The 21,263-nt window shown below is 39.1% G+C and overlaps 1 protein-coding gene across 10 annotated transcripts in view; it reads left to right on the forward strand.

Annotated features, from left to right (window-relative positions):
- The window catches only part of NSD1 (nuclear receptor binding SET domain protein 1), a 153,510-nt gene that overhangs the window by 121,020 nt on the left and 11,227 nt on the right, over positions 1-21,263 (forward strand). For all 10 annotated transcript variants that reach the window (XM_061423058.1, XM_061423055.1, XM_061423061.1 and 7 more), the window contains 6 exons: positions 3,453-3,609; positions 5,794-5,999; positions 9,090-9,202; positions 13,891-14,160; positions 16,444-16,560; positions 17,797-17,938. In XM_061423058.1, coding sequence (XP_061279042.1) covers positions 3,453-3,609; positions 5,794-5,999; positions 9,090-9,202; positions 13,891-14,160; positions 16,444-16,560; positions 17,797-17,938 — 1,005 coding nt within the window. The remainder of the gene's footprint in view (positions 1-3,452; positions 3,610-5,793; positions 6,000-9,089; positions 9,203-13,890; positions 14,161-16,443; positions 16,561-17,796; positions 17,939-21,263) is intronic.

Raw genomic sequence — 21,263 nt, forward strand, 5'->3', positions numbered from 1 at the left:
TGATTTTAAAAAACCAGGCATATGTAAAGGATCCATTCAAAGTGCAAGACAGATCAATGAATTTTAATGTAATAGTACTGAAAGTTTATTGTTATAGTTTCAGAGTTGACACCAACTAAGGTTTACCCTGTGAGGTTTTAGTGTATAGTATCAAAGAAGGAGAATTACAGTACCCTTTCTCTAACTGTTCATTTGTGAGAGACCAGATTTTCTTCACCAGATCACATTTTGCAAGAAATTCAAGTAAAAAAATATTTGCAAAAAAGTATGATGGCCATTGATCAAAATCATAGGTCTGCAAATAATAAATGCTGAAGAGAATGTGGAGAAAAGGGAACTCTTTTACACTATTGGTAGAAATGTAAATTGGTGTATGGAGAACAGCATAGAATGTTTACTCAGTCGTGTCCGACTCTTTGTTACCCCATGGACTGTAACCCACCAGGCTCCTCTGTCCATGGACTTTTCCAGGCAAGAATACTGGAATGGGTTGCCATTTCTTTTTCCAGGGGATCTTCCTGACCCAGTGATCAAACCCGGGTCTCCTAGCATTGCAGGCAGAGTCTTTATCTTCTGAAGCACGTTCCTTATGAAACGAAAAATAGAGTTAATCATATGATCCAGCAGTCCCACTCCTGGGCATGTGTCCAAAAAAAGATGAAAACTCTAATTTGAAAAGATACATGCATCCCAATATTCATAGCAGCACTATTCACAATCACCAAGTTATCCATTAAAGTGTTACTTAATGTTAACATAATAGGTTCATTGTTACTTTTTAATGAATTAATACTATTTTTAGCCCATATCAACAAAAGTTCGCTGGGAATCTCCTTATTTTTCAAGATTATAACATGTTCCTGGAAGATTTTTCTACCAAGGCCATGTAATTGGCAAACTGTTTTATTAAAAGGCCTGAGTATCTAAGATTATCCTGCTGTTACAAGACAAGGAAAGAGTAGTCTTAAGTCATTTTTTTTTTGTCCATGTGTAGGAGAAAACTGAAGGTGGTTATCAGTGTTAGGGTAATAATATGGTAAATCATAAATTAGAAAGTAATCTATTACTAGGATTCAAGAATCTATTTACACTTTATTTTCTTTTACCTTATTGCACCAAATACCATCTTTTCATCTTTTGGTTTCTTAAGATGGTTCATGTGATTTTCCTTCTTTTCTTCCTCTCTTTTTCCTATGTGTTTCCTTTACTCCCACCAGACAGATCCTCCTGCTTGTCTCCCATTCATCACCCAGAGTAATCCTGTCAGTTTCTTTTCATATCCTCCCTTAGCTCATCCCATTACGTCCTTCCCAGCAAAACTGTTGTGCTTCCCACCCTTGGCCTTTCATCACTGGTTATTCTTCAATCCAGACTTTTTTTCCCATGCCTTCTTTGAAGCCCTAATTCAAATGCCTTATTGTATATATTTTGTAGTTGTCATGAATATCAGGTGAATAAAAGGCGGATTTTTTTTTCTGTTTTACAAAGGCCATGTAATTAGCATGTTATTAAATTTTGACTCAGCAGATACATAAGCATAGAGAGGAATTTTCTAGAGGGTATTCCATTATTGGGGTGGTTAAACTCATGTGACTCTATGTCTTGTGCTGACTGTTTATACCATCTATAAAATGCACTACTACTGCTACTGCTAAGTCACTTCAGTTGTGTCCGACTCTGTGCAACTGCATAGACGGCAGCCCAACAGGCTCCCCCGTCCCTGGGATTCTCCAGGCAAGAACACTGGAGTGGATTGCCATTTCCTTCTCCAGTGCATGAAAGTGAAAAGTGAAAGTGAAGTCGCTCAGTCATATCTGACTCTTAGCAGCCCCATGAACTGCAGCCCACCAGGCTCCTCCGTCCATGGGATTTTCCAGGCAAGAGTACTGGAGTGGGGTGCCATTGCCCTCTCCATAAAATGTACAAGGATAGCCAAATATGACTTTTGAGAGCATAGAGTACAGCTTATATGTGTTAAATAAACAAGTTCTGGAAACTTGTTTTGTAGCAACAGAACCTCTTATGAAATGAAGCCTTATTCTGAATCTGAACTCCAGTGTACAAAACAGAAGATTTTCTCTAGTTGAAGCCAGAGTTGGGTCTTAAAAGCACATTTCTGGACGCAACAAAACAAATGCCCCAAAATTTGTTTTATTGAGAAAAGGAAAGGCCCAGTAGAAATCATTTGAGGATGGTGTCACAAAAGTAAGTTTTTCATAGATTTTTATGTGGGAAAAGAAGCACAGTTAAACCAGGAAGATGCACATGTATACCTTGCTTATGGCTTTGTCCTTCATTATCTCTTCAGGATGAAACTTGCAATTACATGTTTGAGTCTATCGTGTTTGAACATGCTAGTTTCTGGCATGAGATAAATAAGGCATTTATCATATTACGTATACGTGAAATCTCTTTACCTGAAATTCTTTATCTGTAACCATGATGTTTCACATTCAGATATGTAAACTGAGTCATTTTGAGTAAAAATCTTTTAAGAAGTGAAAATTCATTCTCGTTGCAATGTATATAATTAATCTGGTATCTGAAAACTTAGCAGGAAAGGGGAGATCTCATGTCTAACTGAAGTTCAGGCAAAAAATCACAGTAGTACATGTGATTTCTGTCACCAGTAAAAATCAGATATTATTATAGATATCTTGAAACCTTGTGTCCAGTCATTACTACTGCTAGATCTTATTTGTGTGTTACAGAGGACTGTATATAATTCTAATGTCTTGTTCTAACATTCTGTTCATTTTATTCTATGTTCTTGTATTAATTTTATGCATTTATAAAGTTTATTCTGCAAAGGGCCCTTAAGGTGTTAGGAGAGAACCCAACAAAAAATGATTAAAAAGTAATTTAAAAAAAAGAGAAAGAACTGACCTTATAGAGACTACTAATGTGCCAGGCACTGTGGGGCAATTAATTTTCTTATTTAGTTCTCAGATAGGTATGATTATTTAGTGTTCATTGCAGAAAATACTTTACCATTGAAGAAGTTAAAGTTCAGCAAGGAAAGTGAATTCCCCAGACTGATACGTCTTAGAGTTCAAATCTGATATCACTTAAAGCTTGTGCTCTTTATACTCTGGTCATTGTGTATCATTGATATTTATTTATAATGTGTTGTCTTTTAATGAAGAAGTTGGGGGGGAGGCGGGTTGTGTACATACATGACTTTTAGGGATTTACTTCTGCCCTCATTGCCCTAACCTAATTTTGCCAGTAAGATCTCATGATTTGCTGTGACTCTTAACAGATCCCCAGGGGTATGGTTCAAGTACATTGGAGAGGGAATACTCTTATGTAAAAGTCTTTGTAAATAACTAATTAAATTACCAAGCCCTGGGCTGCAGGATAATTGGTTAGGAACTGAGCAAAACCTATTTCAGCTGGGTCCTTGTATGCAGCCTTGTGATTCTGAGTGCCAGATTTTTTGATTCCCACAGGAGGCAGCCTTCTGTGTTGTGATTCTTGCCCTGCTGCTTTTCATCGTGAATGCCTGAACATTGATATCCCTGAAGGAAACTGGTATTGCAATGACTGTAAGGCAGGCAAAAAGCCACATTACAGAGAAATTGTCTGGGTAAAAGTTGGAAGATACAGGTGAGTAAGCATGAAGGAGACTGACAGTTCTTTCACCAGCCTGTGTTTCTTGTGTTTAACTTTTTAAATAAATGGCCTAATTAAAGAAGGTTTACCCACTCCCCCATTAACTTTCCATCATAAAAGAAAAAAACTATATACTAAACTATATATCATCTGTAGAAGCTTTATTAATGAAAACAAACCCATAATATCACAAACAATGAAGATGCATCGCTAACATTTTGGCATATTTACTTTCAGACACACCAATACATGCACCTTCAAGATAACTGACCTATTGTTATTTGTACCCAGTTGTATGTGTTGCTTTTTCTTTTTAAAATTACTTGTATTGCATATTGTTGATGTTTGGTCACCAAGTCATGTCCAGCTCTTTGTGACCCCATGAACTGCAGTACGCCTGGCTTCCCTGTCCTTCCCTATCTCCTAGTTTGCTCAGACTCATGTCCATCGAGTTGGTGATGCCATCCAACCATCTCATCCTCTGTCATCCCCTTCTCCTCCTACCTTCAATCTTTCCCAGCATCATGGTCTTTTCAAGTGAATTGGCTCTTTGCATCAAGTGGCCAAAGTTTTGAAGCTTCAGTATCAATCAGTCCTTCAGTGAATATTCAGAGTTGATTTCCTTTAGGGTTGACTGGTTTGATCTCCTTGCAGTCCATAGGACTCTCGAGAGTCTTCTCCAGCACCACAGTTTGAAAGCATTAATTCTTCAGTGCTCAGCCTTCTAATGGTTCAACTCTTATATCTGTACATGACTACTGAAAAAACCATAGCTTTGACTATATGGACTTGCTGGCAAAGTGATGTCTCTGCTTTTTAATAGCTATCTAGATTTGTCGTAGCTTTTCTTCCAAGGAACAAGTGTTTCTTAATTTTGTGGCTGCAGTCTTTTGGAGCCCAAGAAAATTTGTCACAGTTTCCACTTTTTCCCCATCTGTTTGCCATGAAGTGATGGGACCGGATGCTATGATCTTTTTTGAATGTTGAGTTTTAAGCCAGCTTTTTCAGTCTCCTCTTTCACCCACATTAAGAGGCTCTTTAGTTCCTCTTCGTTTTCTGCCATTAAGGTGCTATCATCTGCATATCTGAGGTTGTTGATTTTTCTCCCAGCTCTCTTGATTCCAGCTTGTGAGTCATCCAGCCCGGAATTTCACATGATGTTGAGTGCACAAAAAATATAATAACATGCATGATTTTAAAGAAATACTTGTGTGTGTACCTCCCAGTTTAAAAAAATAGCACCTTTGAGGTTCCCTCTCTGCCCCTATCTGAATCTTCTCTCCCCATCCCTAGAAGTAACTGCAGTACTGCATTTTGTGTTTTTTCTTTGCCTGACTGTATACATTTACCATATGTGTGTTTGATTCTATATGTTTTAGTCCTTTATATAAAGGAATTGTTGCTGTATTTTCTTGCAGCATGGTTTTTTATTTCTTCTTTTGCTCCTTAGATATTATGGTTAGTGCAGTGCTCGGTTCATTTGTATTTCACTCTTCCAGAGTGTTCCTTTATGTTTACATGCAGTGTGGTGTATTTATTTATTTATGTATTCTCATGTTTGAACTATAAACATTTTGTCTGTGTTTCTTGGTATATATGCACGGGAGTTTATTTACCGCATTCTCACAGTAGAATAGCATTGTCTTCCTAAAGGTTGTTGTTGTAATTTATATGCTTGCTTTGCCAAGCTGATGGGGGTGGGGTATTATTTGGGGGGTTCCATTTTTGTATACTTCTAGTAATTTTTCAAAGTTGCCCTCTTTAAAGGCCAATTTATATTTTGTTGTATAGTGTCCCACAGCAACTTCCATCATTCCCTTAATGTTGAATATTTAAATTGTTTACAGATTTTCATTTTTTCAGATTCCTCAGTGAACACTATAGTCGTAAAGTTTTGTCCATGTCTCTAATTACTTCCTATTATACATTCCTTGACGTAGAACAGCAATCTGAGGGCATATGTTTGGGTCTGTGAGCATGTGCGTGAGGGCGGCCTCTCCAGGCTTTTGGCACATACTGCTTGTTTCTTCTCTAGTTATATTGTAAGGATGCCCTGGGTCAGACATTAATGTAGGTTAGGGAGACATTGCTATTCTTTATTCCTCTCTCCAAAGTAGGATTCTTTTTAGTGCCTTGCAGCCTTCTAGAGGTTTTCTTCCTTGTTTTTACATTTTCCAGGTGGTGGCCAGCTGAGATCTGCCATCCTCGAGCTGTACCTTCCAATATTGACAAGATGAGACATGATGTAGGCGAGTTCCCTGTGCTCTTCTTTGGGTCTAATGACTATCTGTGGACTCACCAGGCCCGAGTCTTTCCTTACATGGAGGGGGATGTGAGCAGCAAGGATAAGATGGGCAAAGGAGTCGACGGGACATACAAAAAAGGTAACTTTATCTTTTTTGTTTCTTAGGCCAATGTAGATCTCTGTTGCCTGAGTATCTGCTCTCTGTTTGAATTAAATGTTTTAGAATTTATATACAGTCTATTAGCAGCTGTGTTCTACCCTCTGGAGCAGTATGTGGCTGCAGCTATAGAATTTTGCAGACAAGTTGACCCATATAAATCAGTATTTTTGAAGCTAACCTTTACTTAACTAGAATTTCCTTAAGGGGTGTTTCTTATCAATCCTGTTTTATCAGCATCCCATCAAGTAAGTACTGGAGTTTTGGAACTGTTTTATAGAATAAATACTTCAGTTTGCTTGGCAAGGACCAGAATCTCTAGCAGAGCTACATTTGTTCCAAGGAGAGTTGTTTTTTTTGTTGTTGTTGTTAAGAAGAAATGAAATTCAACCAAAATTTTAGAACAATATAAGATAGTGAAAGCACATACATTTTCTAAATCAAGAGTTTTTTTTTAAGCTGGCCTAGCAGTGAAGGGGAAGAGGCTTTTTTGAGGCCAGGAGGGTCTGACAGCGATATCTCTCCCTATGTAATGAGTAAGAGTTGCTTTGAGAATTCAGTGAGATAATATAAAAATCAGCCTGCAACACATATAGTTGGTATCCCATCGATGATAATTAGCTTCTTCCTTTAGCTGTCCTTTAAAAGGCAATACAGGTATCTCTTATTATTTGAATATGTTTGGACAGTGATGTGTAATATTTTGTCTACATAATGAGGTGAAGAGATTCCAAGCAGGTAGAACTTCTTAGATGGGGAATGAAGATGATGTACATAAGGAACAAGTTTGACAGAAGTTTTGTTTGCCTCCTGTTATTTCAAGGGTCCTCATTTACCTGTTGGAATGTGCTTTCTGTGCAGATATGGGCTGTCAGTACTAATAGTACAGGAGTTTTGGTCTTGAGCCTTAGACTCTCAGATGGTCAAGGACCAAGTGACCAACATCTTTGCCTGTGTAGAGCTGGCCACCATCAAGGCTAGGGCTGAAGTTGGAGTGTAGGAAATATTGCAAATCTGAGCCTGCTGAAGCTCTGTGATTCTGCTCTCTATGCCTTGAACTTCGGCTGGCTGGATGCCTCTGCCTTTAAGGAACACAAGGTTTTGTGGGAGGACACAGTCAAATGGTCGTTCTTTGAGAGTGTTGTGGCAGAAATGTGCATGCTATGCTGTGGGAGCCAACCAAGAGCATGCAAAACAGTGCTGAGGATGACAGTATGGAAGTCGTGGATGACTTCTTTCTTAAGTGATGCTTTCAAGATAATTACCATTTTTTGTTTGCCAGTCCCTATTCAAAGTTTGTTTTCCCACTTTAAATCTTTGAGGCAACCCTATAAGTTAGATGCTATTATCTTTATCTTCTAATGTGGAAACTGAGGCACATAAAAGTTAAATTGGGAAAATTCTCTGGTGATTAGGACAATGTGTTTTCACTGCTGAGGGGCCAGGTTCAGTATCTGGTCAGGGAACCAAGATCCTACGAGCTACATGGCATGGCCAAAAGGAAGTTTAATTTGTTGCCCAAAGTCCCTGTGCCAGTAAGTGATATGGGAAGATTTCATACTCTAGCAGTTGGACCTCAGAATCCACACTCTTAACCACTACACTGACTATGAAAAAGTTACATTAAAATGTAACAAGAAGACAGCGTATGTAAAAGTGCACCTTGAGTCTAACATGATGAGTTAGTGATCTCTAAGTATTTGGTAGAGTTTAAGCGTAGGGTTGGGCGAGTACCACTGTTTACTGATAAGGTAGTTTAGTTACATGGTCAGAATAGATTTTTATAAGTCTCAGTCTGAGTAGAATTTCAGGACCATGGAAAGTGAGAGGCTATATAGCCAGAAATGTCGATGAGATAGCTGTTTTAGTAGTTTGAAGCAGAGATGATGTGACTGTCACAGGGACTAGTCCGTGGGGTGGAGAGGATGATGGGTATTTAGCTTTTTCAGATTATTTAGACAGTAAGTAGATCAGCTAGGTAGCACATGCCAAATAATAGGATAAAGGAAGGAGGGAACAACTGCAGGCAACATAAACTGCTGGATGGTAATGAGGAAATGGAGAAAGAAGGGGTGGATCAGAGGGAAGATATTCTTTATTGTTTTGACAGATCATGGCGAGAGCAACAGAAGAAACTGGGAAATTTTGGAATTCTTTTCAGAGTTTTTAACCTGAATCAAGAGTGATTAATTAAAATTTTAAGTGGAGAAGAATGAGATTCTTAGGGTTTTTGTTGGACTTTTCAGATACTCCAGTCTTTTAAACATATGAAAGTACAGGACTGGAATGAAGATGAGCTGTGAAGATCTGTCTTTGTGTTAGGGTTGGTGTGTGTGTGTGTGTGTTAGTCACTCAGTTGTGTCTGACTCATTGTGGCCCCATGGACTGCAGCCTGTCAGGCTCCTCTGTCTATGGCATTCTCCAGCCAAGAATCTGGAATGGGTTGCCATGCCCTCCTCCAGGGGATCTTTACTACTCAGGGATCAAACCCAAGTCTCTTCTGTCTCCTGCATTGCCAGGCGGGTTCTTTACCACTGATGCCACCTAGGAAGCTGTATTGGGATAACCACTGATATTTACAGAATGAGTTTTAGAAGAAGAGTAGGCTAGGTGTTCCAGAGAATAGATAGGAAGAAAAAGAAAAGTTTCATTTCTTCCAAAGGAACACACTATATTTTCTGGACACCTATGAGGCACGTAATTTGTGGAAGCAGAAAATTGGGGTCTGAGGAAAAGAATTGGGGTTCTAGGCAGTGACATTGCTGAGTGGATGCAGCCTGGTTGTTGTTAGGAGATATTATATGTGAGCTTTTTCAGATTATTTAACTATGTTTTTGTTTTGTTTTAAATTTTCCTTTGAAACTGGTAGTCCATATAGGGCCATTGAGTAATGTGTTATGTTTTATTTTAATGCCATATATGAATACCCTGGGGACTGTGACTTACTTGAAAATAGAAATTGTATGTATGTCTTAGATTTTTGTCTAAAACATGAATTTTCTCCAACTTATAATGGAGAAAAGGCAAAATCACTCTACCCAGAGAGAAAGTGACTGTGTTGTGTTTTCTTAGCTCTTCAGGAAGCTGCAGCAAGGTTTGAGGAGTTGAAGGCCCAAAAAGAGCTAAGACAGCTGCAGGAAGATCGAAAGAATGACAAGAAGCCACCACCTTACAAACATATAAAGGTGAGAACAGACTTCAGGAGCGACCATGTGATAGGTTGCCCCCTTCCCACTCTGTTCATGGTGAGAACTGGAAGCACAAACACAGTTGCTTTTAGGTAGAGGCATGAGCTTAAAGGAATACAAGAACAAAGTGCCAGAGGACCATTTTTAGGACATTGTTTGTATTGATATTTTATAAAATCAACTGTCTGATGATACTGTTTTATTGTTGCTTTGGAAAGTCTTCATAAAGTGAATGGAATAGATTCTGTTCACAGTCAACATCTTGCGGTTTGAATGGCAGGCACCAAAGAGCCATGATAAAAAATGATAAACGGCCCTGAGATAGTGCGAATAATACACATGATAATTTCTTCTGGTAGTAGCTGATACTAAAGATATTTTAGGTGACTAGTCTGACTAGAATTCCCAAAGTCACAAGAATTCATGTTAAGTGTACTTAGGTATGCTAGTCTACTTGGTAAAAGTCATTGTCATTTATCATCTGGGTCTGGTAGACCTTGTGTATTTGTAATTGTTAAGTCATTTTTATGAAGAATTTACAGAGGTAAAAATAAAGGAATAGTGAGGAACAAACGTATTAGAAATCTTAGTGAAGTATTTGAAGTGAAGTGAAGTCGCTCAGTCGTGTCCGACTCTTTGCGACCCCATGGACTGTAGCCTACCAGGTTCCTCTGTCCATGGGATGTTCCAGGCAAGAATACTGGAGTGGGGTGCCATTTCCTTCTCCAAGGGATCTTCCCGACCCAGGGATCGAACCCGGGTCTCCTGCATTGTAGGCAGACGCTTTACCATCTGAGCTACCAGGGAAGCCCAGTGAAGAATTTAATTTACTAAGTACTAAAACATCTTTTGAAAACCTTTTAATCAAGTTAGTTTTGGTGCTCAAATATCAGACCACATGAAAGAATACTGTAAGCTCTATTAACAAAATGAAATTGCCCAAGTTCTTATTGTGAAATGTTTGTCATTCCTGGATAAGACAACTATATATATTTATTTTTGTCATTGGTAATGAATTAGTTGTGTACTCATTGATTTTTTTTTTCTTTTAATGAGTTTCTGAAGTCTGAGGTTTTCACTTAGAGATCAATTTCACCACCATTTTTAGAATCTAGTGTGTTTAAGTGTTTAATGTCTGTGGGACATTCTTAAACTATTTTGTTATTTATCTGAAGTTCAAATTCAGTTGTATGTCCTAGATTTTTACTTGCTAAGTCGAACAATCCCACTAAAGGTATACTGATATTATCTCCTGTCTTCTCTGCTTTCTGGAAAGATATTATAGTACTTTGAGTAATGCCGTGCAGAAACTAAACTGTGCCTGTTTCACTGTCCCATCAAGCCTTTACGATTCTGTCGTTCTTCCACTTATTTTTGTCTTTTTTAGAATAGTTGGGAATCATTGAGTAACAAAATGGGGTGATGAAATAGTAAAGAATTATGAGATACAGGAAAAGGAAACACTAAACATTTAGTGTTTAGAACACTGAAACTCCATAATGAAGCTTAAATTTATAAAAGAGCATAATGGATCTGCCTGGTAGTATGCAATATAGAATGAGTTAAAATATCAGTCCTTACAAATAGTTAAAACTATTGGAAAAGAAAAAAGAAAACTTAAAATTGCAAAGACTGAGAGTTAAATGGAGTTAATTGTTCATGGAAACACAACACTGAATTGTAGTTCATCCTCAATAAAAGGGAAAGTAATTCCTGTTTCCACAGTCATAGATGTCACATATAACAGAAGTTAGGCACTTCAGGGTAGCTTGTCAACCATATTGAACCTGAGTATTGAGAGACCAACTAATGTCCTGTGTGATCTAATCATAAAATTTAGACACCACCTTCTTTCTCCATCTTTAAAACAAAGATGTATTTCCAGGGAAAAGATTAAACCAGGGGTTGGTAAATTATAGTCCCAACTCTGGCCTACCATGCATGGTCCAGAAGAACTTTTTTTTTCCAAAGAGTTTTTTCTAACACATGAAGATTTTATGAAATTCAAATAGTAGTGTCCATAATTAAAGCTTTATTGGCACCCAGCCATGCTTGTTCATATACATGTGGTCTGCTCCTTCTTCGGAGCTACAGTGACAGTTGAGCAACATGCACCAGAGATCTATGTCCTGAAGACATAAAATATTTACTGTCTGACCCTTTACAGAAAAGGTTTGTCAATCCCCAGCCCAGAGTGAGTGTAAATGCTACAAATATATCTCTATGTTGTTCTTACTTAACCATGTATGGGGTTTTGTCTTGCTTTATATTATGTTAGGCAAGAAACTTATTTGAGATTAATATCAGTTTAGATCAGATGTCAAGGAAGAATGATTGAAACATACCTTTATGTAGAAAAAAGGAGTAGAATGCAACTATTTTGGATGGGGAGTGTCAGGTAAAGATAACCTTCAATCAAGGTGAATATTCAGATGGCCCTATGTGGGACCAGGTGATTGAGCTCAGCCCTGGTCTGCTGCCTTGGAGTTTGCCTTAGTAGGTCTGTGGTTTGCAGTGGCATGTGGTGAGAGTGCTCCTCCATTGTCAAGCATTTACCAGTATTTTGAAGAAGCTGGGAAGAGATCTGGCAGTGAGACTTACTGTCATTTTAAGTTGTTCTGGAGAACATTTGAAGACAGTATATTTTTACACACAGATTGTAGATTATTCCCCACAACAGTCTTGGAATTTAGGTCTTGCAAGTAAAAATTGACTCACCAAATAATGCAATTCCTAGACAATCAAATTTTATATATAGGATAGGTTTTTGAAGACTCGTGATTTGACTGTTCCCATTTAGATAATATCAAGTAGAGGAAACTCGTTCCTTTAATTTTATTGAAGTATAGTTGATTTACAGTGTTGTGTTAATTTCTGCCTATAGCAAAATGAATCAGTTTTATATATATAAAACATGGATTTTCATTATGGTTTATCACAGGGTATTGAGTATTGTTCCCTGTGCTATGTAGTAGAACCTTGTTGTTTATCCATCCTATATATAATAGTTTGCATCTGCTAATCCCAGACTCCCAATCCCCCACCCCTGGCTATGTAGCTGGACACGTAGGGTCTGAGTTCCCCTACCAGGGATTGAACCACCGACCGCTGCATTGGAAGCATTGAGTCTCCCACTGGACCACCAGGGAGGTCCCCAGGACTCATTCTTATAGTGCATAAGTCTCTCTGTATTATGGAATGTCTACTTTTTTCCAACACTGTTGTTAGTAAGTAATGGCTTCAGTATCATAGCAATTGGCCTTTGTTCTACCACATTGGATATTCAGGACTAGCACCACTAAAAATGAATGCTTAGGTGACATTGTTGTAGTCTATTAAAAAGATTTCAAGTTGTGATAGTCAATTTTAAAATATATCTTCATATATTGTAACTCAATTACTCAGAGACCTTTTCATGTTAAAGATTTACCACTTGAGAAAGGTGAATTTTTTTTTTTAATATAGAAGCTAATGTGGCGCCACCATGTGGCAGTAGTGGAAACTCAAATTTACAATTGACTTCGCTTGTTTAGTTGCTCAGTTGTGTCCGACTGTTTTGTGATCCCATGGACTGTAGCCTGCCAGGCTCCTCTCTCCATGGATTTTCCTGGCAAGAATACTGGAGTGGATTACCATTTCCTTCTCTATGGGATCTTCCCCGACCCAAGGATAGAACTCTTGTCTCCAGAATTGGCAATTGGTTTCTTTGCCACTGAGCTACCAGGGAAACCCAGGCTGGAAATTATGAATTCTTTAGAAATGATTTATTTTTAAATGTTTATTTAGACTGTGCTGGGTCTTCGTTGCTATGCAGGCTTTTCTCTGTCTTCATTATGCATGGGCTTTCTCTAGTTGGGACAAGCAGGGGCTACTCTTCTTTCAACGTAAGGGCTTCTCACTGCGGTGGCTTCTCTTGTTTTGGAGCGTGGGCTGTAGGCTGTGTAGGTTTCTATAGTTGTGGCACGTGGGCTCAGTAATTGTGGCTCCCAGCTCTAGAGCACAGCCTTAATAGTTGTGATGCGTGGACTTAGTTGCTCTGTGGCATGTGGGATCTTTCCACATCGGGGATCAGACCCATGTCTCCTGCATTGGAAGGCAGATTCTGATCCACTGGGCCACTGGGGTAGCCCAGAGATGATTTTTTTTTTTTTTCCTATTTGTGGTATTTATATTTTATGTATTGAGTGAGGCTTTATTTTTATATCAAACTGCCTAGATTTTTATTTCCTTCACCTTTTTAATTGTAAAAATATAGATACATAGGTTTTTTTTTATCTTAACCATATTTAACTATACATTTCAGTGGCATTAAATGCATTCATGTGTATAACTATTGCCATTATCTCTTTGTGTCTATGTGGTATTTGTTTGTTTTGACTAACTTATTTCGTTTAACATAATGTCCTCCAGGTTTATCCATGTTGCGTATTGTGTGTCAAATTTCCTTCATTTTTAAGCTGAATAATACTCCATTATTTTTACCACATTTTGCTTATCTATTCATGTACTGGTGGACACTTGCGTTGTTGCCATATTTTAGATGTTATGAATAATCCTGCCAAATCTTGATAATTCAAAATCATGTAAAATGTGATGTTCAACTTTAAAGAAATCTGCCTTTCACAGGCCCTGAACTGTCCTTAGTTGACTTGCCTGATGTACTGTAGTATGTGTTTCTTCTCCAGGTGAACCGTCCTATTGGCAGGGTACAGATCTTCACTGCAGACTTGTCTGAGATCCCCCGTTGCAACTGTAAAGCCACGGATGAGAACCCCTGCGGCATAGACTCTGAGTGCATCAACCGCATGCTGCTGTATGAGTGCCACCCTACCGTGTGCCCTGCTGGAGGTCGCTGCCAGAACCAGTGCTTTACCAAGCGCCAGTACCCAGAGGTGGAAATTTTTCGCACATTACAGAGGGGCTGGGGTCTCCGAACAAAAACAGATATTAAAAAGGTGAGGAAACTTAATCTTCAGTTTTTTTTTCCTTCTTTGCAATTGCTTAATACAAGTAATTCTTCTGATTAATATTAAAGTGTAAGGATTAGCCTTATTATAATATCTTGCCATATCCTTCCAAAATTGAGAGACTTGTAGACTGCTGCTGCTGCTGCTAAGTCGCTTCAGTCGTGTCCGACTCTGTGCGACCCCATAGACGGCAGCCCACCAGGCTCCCCCGTCCCTGGGATTCTCCAGGCAAGAACACTGGAGTGGGTTGCCATTTCCTTCTCTACTGCATAAAAGTGAAAAGTGAAAGTGAAGTCGCTCAGTTATGCCTGACTCTTAGCGACCCCATGAACTGGAGCCTACCAGGCTCCCACATCCATGGGATTTTCCAGGCAAGAGTACTGGAGTGGGGTGCCATTGCCTTCTCCGACTTGTAGACTATATGGTCTCTTTTCTATATGATGTTCACTTACTGATCATGTTCATTATGTATGAGGATGAAAAAAATGAGGGAAATTCATAGAGATACTATGGTTTTGTCCACTCATTTGTGGAAATCCTGTAACTTGTAGTTAAGAGAGAGAATAGAAAGAGTGTGATACAGGTGTTAATCATCAACTAATGAAATAAAGTTTATTTTTACTTAGATAAAAATAGGTTTGGGTTCATAGAACATGAAGGAAAAGAGGATTAGGTCTTCTCTAATGAAAATGCAGTAACATCTTCAACTTGAAACTTGGAAGGACCTACAAATTTCTGATAAATAGATAGTATTATACAGTCTCTGGGAGAAGGCAATGGCACCCCACTCTAGTACTCTTGCCTGGAAAATTCCATGGACAGATGAGCTGGAGGGCTGCAGTCCATGGGGTCGCTGAGGGTCGGACACGACTGAGAGACTTCACTTTCACTTTTCACTTTCATACATTGGAGAAGGAATTGGCAACCCACTCCAGTGTTCTTGCCTGGATAATCCCAGGGACGGGGAGCCTGGTGGGCTGCCGTCTATGGGGTTGCACAGAGTCCGACATGACTGAAGTGACTTAGCAGCAGCATACAGTCTCTGAGTGGAATAAATCATATTTGACATTTGAATGTAATAAGTCTTACTCTGATTATATTTTCTGAAGAATTTTATTGAAGTTTATTTCTAGGAAAGGAGGTGAATATGACTTGGTTGGTCTCCTTTAGTCATTTGCTGAGTAACTATTGTATATCTCCTTTGTGCCAGGCATGTTGCTGTGTGATGCAGTGTTCAGTAAGAAAGACATGTTCCATACTTTCCTAAAGGTTACTTTCTAGATGGAGAGAGATATTGAACAAGTAATCACTCACTGTGGAAGCACAAAGGGTTCTGTAGGCATGTGACAAAGGGCCTGAAGCTAGCTTATCTCTGAGAATATTTTAAATTGAGACTTGAAAGATAAATAGTTGTTGGCTTAAGCTGGTGGAACATTTTAGCATTTTGGGTAGAGGGGACAGCACATAAGAAAACCAGTATGACAGTAGTATACTGAATAATTAGGACAGTGGTGTGAAATGTGGATGGGCAGTAGGCAGGGCATGTTCCATGAAAAAAGAATATAGTTTAGGAAAATTGACTTTTAGCTTCTTAGATAGGTAAAGGGATAAACCATTATAGTGGAGCTTTAGTTTATTTAACATCCATTTTGATCTTAAGGTGAATTCCAAGTTTTCTGCTGCTGGCTGTGGTACGAGTGGGGAGATCATTCTTACTGTTTAATAGTTGAAGCATCATATTTATGTTTTATCTTGAATAAGTGAAGTGAATGTGTTAGTCGCTTAGTCCTGTCTGACTCTATAGCCCCCCCAGGCTCCTCTGTCCATAGAATTCTCTAGGCAAGACTATTGGAGTAGCCATTCCCTTCTCCAGGGGATCTTCCTGATCTGGGGATCAAACCTGGGTCTCCTGCATTGCACGCAGATTCTTTGCCATCTGAGCCACAACCTTTGTTAAGTACAAAAGTACAGAGTGAAGTCACTCAGTCATGTCTGACTCTTTGCGATTCCATGGACTGTAGCCTACCAGGCTCCTCCGTCCATGGAACTTTCCAGGCAGGGGTACCGGAGTGGATTGCCATTTCCGTCTCCAGGGGATCTTCCCAACCCAGGGATTGAACCCAGGTCTCCTGCATTGCAGGCAGACACTTTACTGTCTAAGCTACCAGGGAAGCTTTTGTGAATCTATTACTTTCTTTAATTTTTTAAAAATAAGGTATACCTATGAACACTGTTGGCACTTTTTGCCATTTAAGTTATTTCTCGTTCCAGGGTGAATTTGTGAATGAATATGTGGGTGAGCTAATAGATGAAGAAGAGTGCAGAGCTCGAATCCGTTATGCCCAAGAACATGATATCACTAATTTTTATATGCTAACTCTAGACAAAGTAAGTAATGGAAAGTGCTATTTCCGCTGTTATAAGCTTGTTTTTAATTAGTCTTGTCCCAGCTATTCTGTGTAGGCATGTCATACATGCCTAAAAAGGGTTTTACTGCATAAAACAGTGTCTTTCCCCCATGTTCATAGGAATTGCTTGCTCAGGGTCCTGGAGTTGGATAAGGTTACTCATTTCTAGCTGTATATCCATGAGCAAAAGGCACTAAAGCTGCTTTTCAACTGTCCAACATAAGTTTGGGATGAGTTCTTTTAGTGTTTTTCCTATAAGATTAAAACTTGAAGCCAGAAAAATAAATAATAATTATTTTACTGTTTATTTTACAGATTGAAACACTGACTTGTTAATATTTAGTTAGTACATTGAGAAAGTCATAAAAATTGACTATAGAACTCAATCTTACAAACCCAAGTCAGCTCTCCAATTATTGAAATTTCTGATGAGCTGTGTTCCACTAGTGTCTAGAATTATATTTGGGATTTTTATTTTTTTTCCATATGTCATTTCCAACATGTTTCATATTTCTTTTTTAAAATTTATTATTTTAAAAATATTTTATTGAAGTATAGTTGATTTACAATGGTGTGTTAATTTCTGTACAGCAAAGTAATTCAGTTATACATATACATATGTTTTTCCATTATGATTTATCACCAGATATTAAATATAGTTTCCTATGCTGTATATAGTGGGACCTTGTTGCTTATGGGATTTATTTCTAATTCTGGCATCCTAATGCATTTTGTTTCTGTGTATGCTGAGATTCCTCTTTGTATCTGAGTATTGGGTTCTGTTAGGTTTTGCCCTGTCCCCAGCTTTTATAATAGACTTTTCTTAGTGTGAAACTTTGTATTTACCCAGTTGTACTTTGATGGTTTGTGAGATCCTCAGCTCAAGGTTCTCTGATCATTTGGGATGAGGTCTGGATGTCATTATTAAAATCTTAGGTGATTACTAATGTATAGCCAGGGTTCAGAAGAGGATACACCGAGAGGGCTGTTACTACATAGATTGCTGGGCCTCAGAGTTCCTGCTTTAGTATCTCTGAAGTGCCACCAAAGACTTTGCGTTTTTAGTGGATTCCGAGGTGGTGATAACTAGAGCTAGTCTAGGCACTACATTCTGGAAAAGTCAAAGTTTACAAATAGAAACTCCAGCTTATTAAAATACTCTAATTTTACTCAGTAATAGTGGAGGTCTGCTGAACAGCATCTCTTGGAATTCTAGGACCGGATTATTGATGCTGGCCCCAAAGGAAACTATGCTCGATTCATGAATCACTGCTGCCAGCCTAACTGTGAAACACAGAAGTGGTCTGTGAATGGAGACACCCGGGTTGGCCTTTTTGCCCTGAGTGACATTAAAGCAGGTAAGACTCATTTAAGGATTTTGGAACCAGGACTAGGACCAGTTTTTATTATCTAAAAACCCCATTTGTCCTGTAATCCAAAATGAGGCTGCAAACCCCCGAGGACACAAGACTGTATTGGTGGTGCCTGGCGGGTACCAGGTCTGTTCTTATTGGTGGTGGAATGGTAAGACACATGTAACCTGAAATTTACCATTTTAGACATTTTAAAGTGTGCCGTTCAGTGGCGTTTAAGTCCATTCACATTGTTGTACAACTATCACTACCATTCATCTCCAGCACTTTTTCTTTTCCTGAACTGAAGATACCCATTAAACAAAAATTCCCTCTTTCCCCACTCCCCCAGCCTCTAGTGACCACCATTTTACCTTCTGGGTCTGATTTTTTAGCTGCTCTAGGAATCTCATGTAAGTGCAGTCATATAATAATTGTTTTGTTGTGACTGACTAATTTTATTTAGCATGATGGTTTGGGCATGCTCTCCAGGCGCACCATGCAGCTTGCAGGATCTTAGCTCTCCAACCAGGGATTGAACCTGGGGCTGTGACATTGAAAGCACTGAGTCCTAACCACTGAAGTGCCAGATAATTCCCTGTATGGTTTTAAAGGAATGAATTTCCAGACCTTTCCATAACTTATATGAACTCCATAAAAATCGGGCTGCCTTAAAAATCGTCAGCAGTCTAGGTTTCCTTTCACAGTTGACTTTCATCCATTTTGTAAACCAAATAGCCATCTCTCACCCATCTGAACTTTATGGTTTATGAGCCCAAAGCTAAGAAAAACAAAATCCCTCACCTCTTGGGTGTCAAAGAACTGGACGTTTGGAGAATGCACTTTTATGTTGTGGCTGGCCTGGATGCCCATGCCTCTGCGAGTTCAGAGTGAACAAGTGAGCCTGTTGTGTTCAGTACAATATTCAAATGTTTAGTAAACTGGAAGTACATCTGGTAAGATTGAGAGGTTTGAACGTAAACGTATATGATGGATATTTTCCATCAATTAAAGCAACTTCATATTTAGTGTCAAGGTTTTTATGAAAAATTTGAAACATATTATATGACACGCTCTAAATTTTTTTTTAATATTTAGACTTATGTAAAGTTTGAGTGTAAGGATATACCTAATTTTTCAAAGTAAGTTTTTGCAGGAGTACTAGCAAAGTGTTTAAAGATCACTCTCCCGGGTGGTGCTACTGGTAAAGAATCCTCCTGCCAGTGCTGGAGACATAAGAGATGCAGGTTCCATCCCTGGGTGGGAACGATCCCCCTGGAGGAGGGCATGGCAACCCACTCCAGTATTCCTGCCTGGAGAATCCCATGGATAGAGGAGCCTGGTGGGCTACAGTCCATGGGGTTGCACAGAGTCAGACACGACTGAGAGACTGAGCACATGCGCACACATACACTGTCTCTCTCTCTCTCTACTACCCGCCCCACCCCCACCCCCACCAACTCAAAATGAGACTGGCCTGAGTAGGGTTTTTTTTCCTCTCGTCAAAACAGACTTTACTGGTGGAGCCCCTGGCGGCCCCCGTCCCTGGGTGCCCACCCTGTGCTCAGCGGGCAACTGCTGCGGCATTGTTACCATGAGTTCTGTCTTTGCTGTTGTTGCACCTTGGAGGGCAACTCGCAGCTTGGGCAGTTCATAATTGACAGTAGCATAGTCCAATGATTCTCAAAGTGGAAATCCTATATGAGCCCAGTCAGTGTTATTCATGTTTACCTCAAGAAACACTAATCGAAATAAAGAGTAATTTGGTCAGCTTTTTGTCTGTTCCCTTTTTTTTCATCTGTAGAAAACCTCTCCTCTCTTCTTCCCCCCTCCTCCCCCATATATTTTTTCTCTTTAATTTAAATATACTGCTGCCCAGGAGTCTTTTAGGCTCTTTAGAATTTTAAAATTTGACAGTTTTCCTGTTTTTAAAATTGAGCCACTAGTTCCTTTCTCCTGTTTTGCATTGCTTCATATGAGGTATTAAATGATGAAAGTAACAATATTTGAGCATCACTGTGCACTTATGTTCTGCTGACTAAATGAAACTGATTTTAAAAATCATAGTGTGTATCAGGTTTTTAGAATGGATGGCTTCAGAGTAAATTGGGTAGATTTCTGATTTGTAAGAGGAATTATCAACTGAATGCTGTTAAGAGCTACATTTATCAGATGCCAAACTTTGTTCCAAGCTTGCTGTTTAATCCTTACAAAATGAAAGTGAAGTTGCTCAGTTGTGTCTGACTCTTTGCGACCCCATGGACACCAGACTTCTCCATCCATGGGATTTTCTAGGCAAGGGTATTGGAGTGGGTTGCCATTTCCTTCTCCAGGGAATCTTCCCGACCCAGGGATCAAACCCAGGTCTCCGGCATTGTGGACAGACGCTTTACTATCTGAGCCACCAGGGAAGTCCAATCCTTAAAAAAGTACTATAAATTATGTGTTATCATACCTGTGTTGTCTGCATTCTTTGCCCTTATCTTTCTCTCCATCTTTTACCTGTTTTTCTCTCTAATCACCCTAGGGGGAGAAGGGGCAGTGTTCCTCTGTATTAATTATTCAAATGTTAGTCATATGATTTCAGTGCCTATCTCTGTCCTGACTGCTTTTAGTACCACACTTCCACTTCAGACTTTAGTCTGTGTCTGTGGGGATGCCTGTTCTACCATGTGCAGCCACAAATTTCTCTGCTCCTAGCGCTGTGTGGGAACTGACCGACCTTGTTCCTGTCCTCCCAAACTGCAGGGGTATCTTCCACGTGTTGTTCTCATTCCTTGTTTATCTCTTCTCCAGTGCCCTTTGTTCTCCCCCCAAATTGCAGATATCTGTATTTTGGACTCTTTTCTAGAATGGCTTTCCTGTGTGCACACTGATACCCTCTGATTAACCCCTCCTGTAGTTTTGTTTGTATAATGGATGTTGAGTGAGCAGCAGGTAATAACAAGTATCCTGCTATCTTATACTTGTGTATTTGGTTGAGTTGCATTGTAAGCCCATTAAATTTGTGAAAATTCAGCTATATATTCAGAAAATTTTAAAAAAGGTTAGTGTGAATAAAAGTACCCATCATTCAGTCCAGTAAGTTCACAGTGGGTGTGAGAGGTTAGATATGACCCTGCTGATACCCTTGGTCAGTCTCAGTTCCTTCAGGCTCTTCACAATGTGAACCTCTTACCAGGCCACAAGTAATTCTAGCATTAGTACCATTAAAATTCCTAAATAGAAGCCGGCTGCTTTATAATTTACTCAACCAAATTTAAGGAATAATAATCTCTTTCCAATATTAGATGAAAATCTATATTAATTAATCTCACTGATAGAAAATATA

Source organism: Bos javanicus, chromosome 7 (genome assembly GCF_032452875.1).
Source record: "Bos javanicus breed banteng chromosome 7, ARS-OSU_banteng_1.0, whole genome shotgun sequence".
NCBI classification, from domain to species: domain Eukaryota; kingdom Metazoa; phylum Chordata; class Mammalia; order Artiodactyla; family Bovidae; genus Bos; species Bos javanicus.